Genomic DNA, 10023 nt, shown 5'->3' with positions numbered 1-10023 from the left:
CCCCTGCTACTCTGTCCCTCGAAGTGTTTGGGAAGAGAAAATTCTAGTTGCATGAAGTGTAACCCACATATTATTTTATTCTAACATATTCGCTAAAAGCTGTAAAACAAGTCAATAAATAATTTCCAGAAACTAATGTTGAGCATAAAAATTTAATAATGTGAAATATTCTCAAATATTTTACTATTATAGCTACTGTTCTGTCAAAAACTATAATGAATATAAGAACACCCCTATACTCTTGATTGCAATGCAAACTGGTCCGATTTCTCTGGAGAACAATCTGCCAATACACGACAAAAGCTATTTAAATTTTTTATGCCCTTTTACTTGGTAATCTCACTTTAAAATTACATTCCAAGGAAATGATCAAAAGGAAAAAAAAAAGCAATGTTTATAAAAACGTTTGAAGTAGCATTATTTAGAATACTGAAAAATCAAACAGCATGAATGCCCAACAATTGAGGAAGGTTTAAGCAAACTAGGGTACATCAATACACAGTAATTTGCCATAACTATTAAAAATAAGTAGGCTATGTCAATATATAGAAATAATTTGTCAATATATAGAAATAATTTTAAGTGAAAGAAGGAGAGCACAAAATAGTATGCTCACACTACGAATATTGCTATGTAAGAATAAACACATATTGCTATGTAAGAATAAACACAATTTATGAGGATTTTAAAATATCATAAAGTGAGGAAAATAACCAATGCTTTAGGATTATGGAATTTTTGTTTTCTGTAAAGGTTACAAAACTTTCATAACAAGCATGATTTTTTGACCTGTGGGTCAGAGATGTATGGAAGCTGGGAAGCCGCTGCCTGTGGCCTTGTGCAGGGCTCTGGGTGAGTGATTCCGCTGGCAAGCGGAGCTCAGTTGGGTCTCTAACTAGGTAGCCTCGTAGTTGCCAGGGATGGATGTACAGACTGTAAGACTCTGACATACAATTTTTAAGCAGTTAGAAAATATAAGAATGGAGAGCTCTGAGGCTACAGGAGAATAATTTTGCTTTTGAAGCTGACTCTAGTCGGGTCCAAAGACAGACTAAAGAGGAGTGAGATTTGTCCATTATCTGTGGCTTCAGACAGTGGATTATCACATAACACACAGATTTTTCTTAATGATGAAACAACTGACAACAGCAACAGAAACAAAGGGAAAGCGTTCAAAACGTCTGTCACCAGACCAAAGGCCTCTGGGAAATCTGACCTGAGCTTCTGAGAAAGGGACAACGGAAATACTGTTCTCCACCAAGATGGTTGCGATTTCCCCTTCCAGATCTCTGATTCTTCCTAAAACCCGCACAAAATGTCCATTTGGATACACGGACGTCGACTCCCAGGAATCGATGCGCACAACCACCCTGAAGTCCTACACAAGGGGAAAAAATGAAACGTGAGCCCAGCAGCAGGAGTTACGTGGGTCAGTTAGAGCCTCAGACAAGAGCTGAACAGCATGGAGGTCCAAGGAAAACACAGCAGCCAATTTGCAGATAGTGGCGTGTTTCTGCTTTGGTTTTTGGTTCTTCTATTTTACTGGATTGCCAGATGCTGTATAAATGCCTGGTCCAGGGCTTTGGATGGCATTACAGCTCTACATCAGTTAAGTGGGCTGGAAACTTTAGTTTTTAAAGAAAGTCAATTGTAATACATTCTTGTTAACACTTGCAGACACAAGGGAAAAACCCAACATGTATAGTCCAAATTAAGTTTTAAAACAAAAGTCTCAATTTTTTTTTTGGGGGGGGGGGCGGTTACTTTCCAATTTCTTTGAAGTCTTAAGATGTCATTTGATAGGGAAGAGGGTACAGTGTGAATGAACTCCCACTGCCCAAGAATTCTAGCAAACCACGGAGGTGGAAAGCATCGTAGTTGCAAATGGCCTTGGAGAGGCTGCAACAAGGCTTCGAGATGCAGAGGTACACAATGACCAGGTTATTGCCTGGGGACATCCTGTTTTAGTGTCTCATTTACAACCTGCAAAACATCAGGTGAATTTAATTGGGCAATGCCTATACTCTACGCCACAAGTAAAGGTTAGTTTCTAACTTTCCTGTTTATGTCTTCTCTCCTGTGCTGTATTCCTTTATGGATAATCAATTCTGTGAAGTACCACTATATCATCCCTACAGGGCAGAGCGATCGTATTTCTATATTGCTTGCTGTAAGAAAGCTTGTTAGTGTTGGCAAAGCACATCTATTGGAAGTGTTTGGGTTGGACAGCCAGGTAATGTATGTTCTCTCCGGATGTCCTACACAGCTCCTTCTAGGACGGCTTCCCCCTGGCCTGCATTCATTAACCAAGGACTATTTAATAGATGGTGCTTATATATTTAGAATTTTTGAAAAACAGCATCTCAGAACGCTGGATGCCATCAATAATTTACCCCTTCTTATGCAAAGGAATTAACAATGTTTCCTAGTACTGCTCAAAAGCTGGCGAACAGGATGGGGGGAACAGCAGAGGAACAATGTCAGCTACCTGGAGGGCTTCTGCTTGCTGAGTGCTAATTCGGATTTTGGGAATTCTGTAATCCCAAGGTGTAACTAGGATTTTCTGGGCATTTTTGCCCTGAGATTGGACCTCTTCTTTGGCTGGAAATGTCACCACATAATCCCGCCAATTCTTCTGAAGGATGCCCACCACTCTGCCTTTGGGGAAACAAGACAAAATGAAGTGTTAACTGGCTAGATGCCACTAATCTGAACTCTGACTAGTTCAGCAGTAACAAAGAGAACAAGAAACACAATGTCCCTTTTTTTTTTTTTCAAGCACATCCACACAAGAGATGCTTAAAGATATATATTTGCCAGTTCTTAGCATTTTGTTTTAGAGATGCATACTTTTTTAAGGTGGGCATTCTTTTTCATTTATAACATTGTCAGTATGCCCTTTCTCTGCAGAGCCTGGTGAGACATCTAGGGCCTACCTGCCCACTTTCTCGTTGCCCTTACCTCATCAACCTTGAGTTTAGGTATGCTGGGAAAAGTCAATGATTTTTACTCATTTTTTAACCTGTGCCTTCTACTGGGCATATTCATGGTCTCTCCTGCATTTTCCCACCAGCCAAGATCATCTGGTCTAAGATCATATATAAGAAAGCATACCAATCACAAATCTGATATAAAACATTTTTAATCATCGATTTAAGTCAAGAAAAACAAACTTTAATATTTAATAGTTAAAAGTGTTATCTCTTTTCTTTTCCTTTCACAAATATGTATTGAACCCCTACGAAGCGCGAGGCTGTTCTAGGTGCAGGGAATACAGCAGTATCAAAGCAAAGCCCCCGATTTCATGGAGTTCACATTCTAGATTGGGTGTCTGTGGGGCAGGAGACAGACAATAAGAAAATAAATACATGTGAAGTACTGGTAACTGCTAAGAATGATACAAAGTAGGGTAAAGCGGAGGTTCAGAAGTGGCAACTATTTTAAATAAAGTGACATTTGAGCAGAGAATTCAATGAAGTGAGGGAAAGTGGTGTCAGGATGTTTGGGGACAGTGTGTTCCAGGTGGTGGAGAGAATGAGTAGGTCAACGTGGCTGAAGTAAAAGATGCTGACAGGGAGAATCAGAGGAGGCAGCCCAAGCTTGTGGGACCCTGTAGGCTGCGGCCTCGGAGGTCATGGCCTCGTAGGCCATGGTAAGGACTTTGGGTTTTATTCTGAGAGAAACAGGAAGCAGCCATTGGAGAGTTTTGAGTAGAGGCATAACAGGACCCACCTTTCCTACTGCGTAGGGAAAAGATTACGTGGGAGCAAGGGTGGGAGCAGGGCGACTAGTGATGAGGCTGTTGTGATGATTCAGCCAAGCGGTACGAGTGGACCCAGTCAGGAGAGTAGTGGTGGAAGTGTGGGAAGCGGCTGACTGCAGGCCTTATGTTAAAGTTAGAGCTGACAGGGTTTGCTGATGTGTAAAAGAAAGAGAAAAGTCAATGATAACTCCAAGGGCTTTGGTTTGACCAACCTTAAGAATGAACTTGCCATTCTTGGGGAACACTGAGAAGAGCAGCTTTGGGGTAGAAATCAGGAGTTTGTTATTAGGCATGTTAAGTTTGCAATGCCCATTAGACATCCAGGGAAAGATGCCAAATAGACGGCTGAGTAGACAAAACTGGAGGCTGAGGAAGGGATCTGGGCTGGAGACGTAAAGCCGCAGGATGAACAAGACCTCCTAGGGTGAGAGTGCAGAGAATAAAGATCCAGAGCAGGGCCCCGGGGCTCCCAAGAGGACAACAATCAGGAGAAGAACCAGCAAAGAACTGAGAAGGGGTGACTGGTGGGGCAGAAGCACAGAAGGAGTGTGGGATCCCAGAAGCCAAAGAAGGAAGCAGTCAGCGATGACAAGGGCTGAGGCCCGACCAATGCTTTGGCAACGAGGAGGTCACTGGTGACCTTGACAAGAGCAGTTTTAGAAGAGTGGTAGGGAAGGCCTGAATGAAGTAGAGAGAGAGCAGACAGAGGCAGAGAAAAAGGGTGGGAGCTGGAGGGGGACGTGGGACCCAGGGAGGGTTTTTGTTGTGTTTTAAATGGGAGATAATACAGTATATTTGGGTACTGATGAGAATAAAATAAACCTGTAGAGGGAGAAACCGATAATGGAGAAGAGATAATGTCATATTAATAATCGCAGTGTTTCTAGATCCAAGGAGAGAACAACATACATCCCACAGGAAAACGGATAACGAGGTGATGTTCCAGCTGGCTCACCTGTAGGCATGGGCTCGCTCGAGGACTCGCCTGAGGCCTTGTCCTCGTTGTCGTTCTCACACAGGGCAGCGGTTCTGCCTTTCCATTCATCCTTAGGGAGCAGTTCCACAACCACCACGTCCCCATGAATCGAGCGGTTTCGAGCCTTCATCCCATGGATTAGGATGTCACTGACTAAATCTGTGTTTGGGGCAGCACAGAGAATCCTTAAGCCAAGAGGGACGCCACACCAGCGAGGCACTTCAAACGTAATGTACGTGCTGTCCAGTCAGCACTCCTTCAAGGGTGAGGTCAGACTTCTCTCCCTCTGCAGGTGATGCATGCAGAAACGCTGCCTCCCTCAGTTATCCTCTGAGGAAGGCATTCGTTCCCTGCACGAAACTATGTCAGTCTGCGCTGGAGTTCTGTCAGACCCCTTCCCTTCAGGCGCCCACACAGCTAAAGGAGCACTTGGGGCTGATGAGCCACGGACACTGAAGGCCTGACAAGGAGAATTCTGACAAGCACAACCCATCGAAAGCATTATTTCTCACTCTCCCTCGACCCAGCTGTGCTCCTGTGACTATCGGGTTTTTTTTCTTTTTACTCAGCCAATGGAGAACTAGCAACTTTAATGTATTGTGATATAATTTATCTATACCCATTTTTATTTTTATTACTTTTTTTATGATTTCAACAATGCAACAGGGCACACTGAGGCAGTGCAGGGCAATGTCTTAAAAGCCCATCTGCAGCCAGACTGCCTCCGCTGAAAGCTCAGCTCTGCCACTTAGCAGGTGTGGCACTGGGCAAGTTACTTCGTTTCTATTGTAGTTTCTTCACATGTAAACTGTAGAAAACAATGACAACAGTACCTGATCCACAGTAAGTACTCAATACAATATTAGCTATTATCATCGTTAAAAGTTTATTACAATAAAATCAGAAATTATAGACAAAAAGCAAAGAAAAACAAAACCAACCAACCACCCCCGGTCCCACCCACCCACCGCACATGAGGACATGGGACGCGGCACATAACCTTGCTTTCTTCATTGTGTGATATCGGAATAAATAAAGTAGTACGGAAATAAATGGAAGGTTTATACGGAACCTGAATCTTTACTGCTGGCTCCTTGAAGCCGAACAAAAGCTTCCATTTGTGCTCTGTGTTTGTTGACGTTCAGAATTCCCTGAAATCAGAAAAACCAATTTTACAGTCTGGTTTACCTCCAAAGTGTCCAGTTTAAAAAAAAAAAAAAAACTATATGAAAATATTCTCATGTATTTTCTTCCCATAATATTCTTACAAGGTTTGTGATTTCTTTCTTTAGGAATAATATTCAGCACCAAGCTTTCTTTTCTCCAGAGAAAAATACTAACATTCTGAACTACTCCTAGCTATGCCAGGTGCTGAAAGTACCATGCCCTGTCTTACCGAGGTGATGAGTGATCTTTAAAAAACTTCTTCCTCAAAATAGCCTCCCAGGAATGCCGTAAACTTTACCACCAAGTTATAATGTAGCCTCACTAGGCATCCTCATTTAAAATACCCAGACTCTAGAGAGGGACTTAAGTGCAGTGGTTCTCAAACAGCCTGCATAAATATCACCCAAGAGGCTTGTTAAAAATGTAAAGGCCACAAAGGCTCAGTTCTGTATCTTGATTGTCGTGGTGGTGACTCCAATCTACACGTCACATAAGCACACAGAATCCCCCCCCACCACACACACACACAAATTAGTGCATGTAAAACTGTTGAAATCTGAGCAATAACTTTATCACGTTCCTTCCCACAATCTTGACAGCACCTGGATCCTGGGTCCTAGGGAGACTGTGAAGGGTCCCTGGAAAAGGGTGGGAAAATGCCAAAGGAGTGAAGAAGCCAAATTTCACCCATTTTACAATTTTGCCAAAACTCTGAACCTTCCCATCAACAGATGAACGGATAAATAATTTATGGTATATATACACAATGGAATACTATGCAATGATAAAGGACAATGATGAATCCGTGAAACATCTTACAACATGGATGAATCGGGAGGGCATTTATGCTGAGTGAAATCAGTCAATCACAAAAGGACAAATATTGTATGGGACCACTGTTATAAAAAACCAAGAAAAGGTTTACGCACAGAAAAAAAAAAAACAATCTTTGATGGTTACAAAGGAGGGAAGGGATGAGTAAGGAAAATCACTAACTAAATAGCAGACAAGTTAACTTTGGTGAAGGGAAAGACAATACACAATATAGGGGAAGTCAGCACAACTTGACCACGGCAAAGTCATAGAAGCTTCCTAGACACTTCCAAATACCTTGAGGGAACCAGTTACTGGGACTGCATGCTAGGGACCATGGTCTTGCAGGACATCTGGGTCAACTGGCATAACACAGTTCATAGAGAAAACACGCTACATCCTACTTTGGTGAGTAGCGTCTGAGGTCTTAAAACCTTGCAAGTGACCATCTAAGATACATCTATTGGTTCCATCACGTTTGGAGCAAAGGAGAATGAAGAAAATCAAAGACACAAGGAAAATATTAGTCTAAAGGACTAATGGACCACATGAACCACAGCCTCCACCAGCCTGAGCCCAGAAGAACTAGATGGTGCCCGGCTACCACCACCGACTGCTCTGACAGGGATCACAATAGAGGGTTCTGAACAGAGCAGGAGAAAAATGTAGAACAAAATTTAAATCCACAAAAAAGGACCAGACTTACTGGTCTGATGGAGACTGGAGGAACCCCTGAGACTATGGTCCCTGGACACCCTGCTAACTCAGAACTGAAGCCATTTCTGAGGTCCACTTTTCAGCCAAAGATTAGACAGGCCTATAAAACAAGTAACACACGTGAGGAACGTGCTTCTTAGTTGAATCAAGTATATGAGACCAAATGGGCAACACCTGCCCGAAAGCAAAGATGAGAAGGCAGGAAGGGACAGGAAAACTAGACAAATGGACACGGGAAACCCGGGATGGAAACGGGGAGAGTGCTGACACACTGCGGGGATTGCAACCAACGTTACAAAACAATTTGTGTGTAATTTTTTTTAATGAGAAACTAATTTGCACTGTAAACTTTCACCTAAAGTACAATTAAAAAAAAAAAAGGTGAGTTAAATGAAAAAAAATTATAAAAAGCAAAAAACTCTGAACTTTGATTCAAAAATACATGTCTTTTTCCTAGTGACAGGAAGCATTTATGAGGCAACTTCCATATTCGTCTTCTGTGATGTTTAACAGGTAACGCATTAAGAAGCATCATTATAGAGCAGCTTCACACTGAACGGCCAGTGTCTACAGGAAGACTGACTCCCAATCACCTTCCAGACTGACAGCATGGCTTACTGGGGCCAGGAAGAGCCACTGTGACACCATCTTCTTTACAGCTTTTGAATTTGGAGGTCTGGGGGAGGCAGTGAGGAGGACAACACCACTGGGCTGATTCTACATGACCATCCTCACCTGGATATAGCGTCCAGACTTAATCCCAGCTTCTAACACTTCCAGGGGAAGATGCTCCGGGTACTCCTTCCCCCCACTCTCCTGGCTTTCATTTTCTCTCTCCCGTCGAGACTGGAGGATTGAATCCCAAAGCTCATGGGCAGCCTTTAAGTCAGGCCAAAAATTGTCCAGGTAATTCTACATTTAATAAAGGCACAAGAGAAACATGGTCAGAAGACAATGAGTCTTCATTATAGTAGCATTACAAAAAAATCCAGAACAGGAACTGCTGGCATACCATTTTGAAGAGGTGATAAATGAGCATTACCTTCCTGGGCCTCACACTACCAGTTCGTTTTCTACAACCTCATTAATCCCTGAAGCCTTGCCAAATGGACCCCTGGGAGGCCATCCTGCCACAGGACGCCACCACTGTCCAGACTACTTTGCATGTCCAAATCTCTCTCTCCACACACACACGCATGGTGCACATGCACCCAGGCAGCCCCCGTCTTTACCTGTACCTCATGGCTTCAGACAATGGCCTACGGTGAATGAATGAAGAGGAAAAGCTCCTATGTGGGTATTGTCTTTTTTTGGTTATTTGTTCTGAAACATTTGAAATTTGTAAGAACCTTACATAAGCAGGTAAAAATGGCACGGAGTGACATATATGACAAAGTGCCCCTCCCCAACCCACTGGCAATGTCAAATGAGCAGAGAGGAGGAAAGTGAGGTGTTTCTACTCTTTGGTGTTAGGCTTTTCCCTCCTTGTATGCTTCCCAAGGACTGAGCCTTCTTTGGTGACTCTCCACTGACCTAGTAACAGTTCTCAAGTAGGTGACTCAATGTTGCTATTAATGTGTTGACTTGGTTTGAAACCACTTTGAAACAAGTGGCTAGGGCCCTCGCCAACTAGAATGTTACTGAATATTACCGCACCTCGCAGTGCCGGTCTCTCAGAGAGGCCCTAGACAAACACCAAGCCAATCACCTACAGGAGGATGGTGGTGGCATTGGCAATGATACATTTGAAATGTGTACCCTCTACCCCTGCTACTCCAGAGAAACGTTCCCTCAAATGGTTGACTCTCGCTGAATAAGATCAAATTTATCTGTGATTTTTAACTCAACTTTAAGTCTAAGGTAGATGCCACCACATTCTCTTTTCTCAAATTAAAAAGAAAATAAGCTGTCCTTATTGCCAACACCAGAATTTTCCCCGCTACTTTTAGGGTCCTGTTCAAACTGCTTCCTTTCTTTCCTCGTCCTTCCAGAAGTTCTGTCTGCGCTAAGGTCAGTACCCCAATTCTACAGTCACTTATCACTTATCAACACCAACATTCTGTCGTTATGAACCACCTCCTCAAGGGGGATCTGCTGTCTTCACTGTTCCCCATTAAACTTCAAGTCCTTACAAAAAATGCTGGGCTTCCTCTCATCTGAATTCACAACATCTCTTTTTTTCTGCTATCATTCACCTCCACGAAGCCTTTGGTCGCACAGTTTGCTTGAGAAACGCTATACAAAATAAAACTGTACTATACTACTGGACTACAAAGAAAAGTAATTTTCACAGAAAGTAGAAAAATGTAATTTTAGTCAACCGTCCTCTGCAGGAACAGGACATGATGTATTGCTACAGAAAAAACAAGTGACATGGCCATTAATATCCAGCGCCCCTGGAACTCTCTGCCATGCCAGAACACTTCTTTATAACGGGGCCAAGAAAATTCTATTGGCAAATCTTTGGCAATACATGCACCTGGGAACCCCTTATAGAATCTACAATTCAAAATCCAACTAGACTTTCTGAAAACTGACAGGGGTAATGGAGGGCCTCGTTCTAGTTTCTGAATCCAAAAAAAAAAAA

At 42.7% G+C, this 10023-nt stretch overlaps 1 protein-coding gene across 5 annotated transcripts in view; it reads right to left on the bottom strand.

The window, feature by feature from the left end:
- The window catches only part of DIS3L (DIS3 like exosome 3'-5' exoribonuclease), a 30467-nt gene that overhangs the window by 9981 nt on the left and 10463 nt on the right, over positions 1-10023 (bottom strand). For 3 of the 5 annotated variants that reach the window (XM_004374679.2, XM_023729741.1, XM_023729739.1), the window contains exons 5-9: positions 8172-8348; positions 5812-5890; positions 4719-4898; positions 2489-2658; positions 1217-1378 (exon numbers count right to left, since the gene is read on the bottom strand). In XM_004374679.2, the coding sequence (XP_004374736.1) occupies positions 1217-1378; positions 2489-2658; positions 4719-4898; positions 5812-5890; positions 8172-8348 (768 nt within the window). The remainder of the gene's footprint in view (positions 1-1216; positions 1379-2488; positions 2659-4718; positions 4899-5811; positions 5891-8171; positions 8349-10023) is intronic. The other 2 variants (XM_023729740.1, XM_023729742.1) reach the window with 2 other exon arrangements.

This window comes from Trichechus manatus, unplaced genomic scaffold (genome assembly GCF_000243295.1).
Source record: "Trichechus manatus latirostris isolate Lorelei unplaced genomic scaffold, TriManLat1.0 scaffold00030, whole genome shotgun sequence".
NCBI lineage: Eukaryota > Metazoa > Chordata > Mammalia > Sirenia > Trichechidae > Trichechus > Trichechus manatus.
This window is presented reverse-complemented; position numbering and strand designations above follow the sequence as displayed.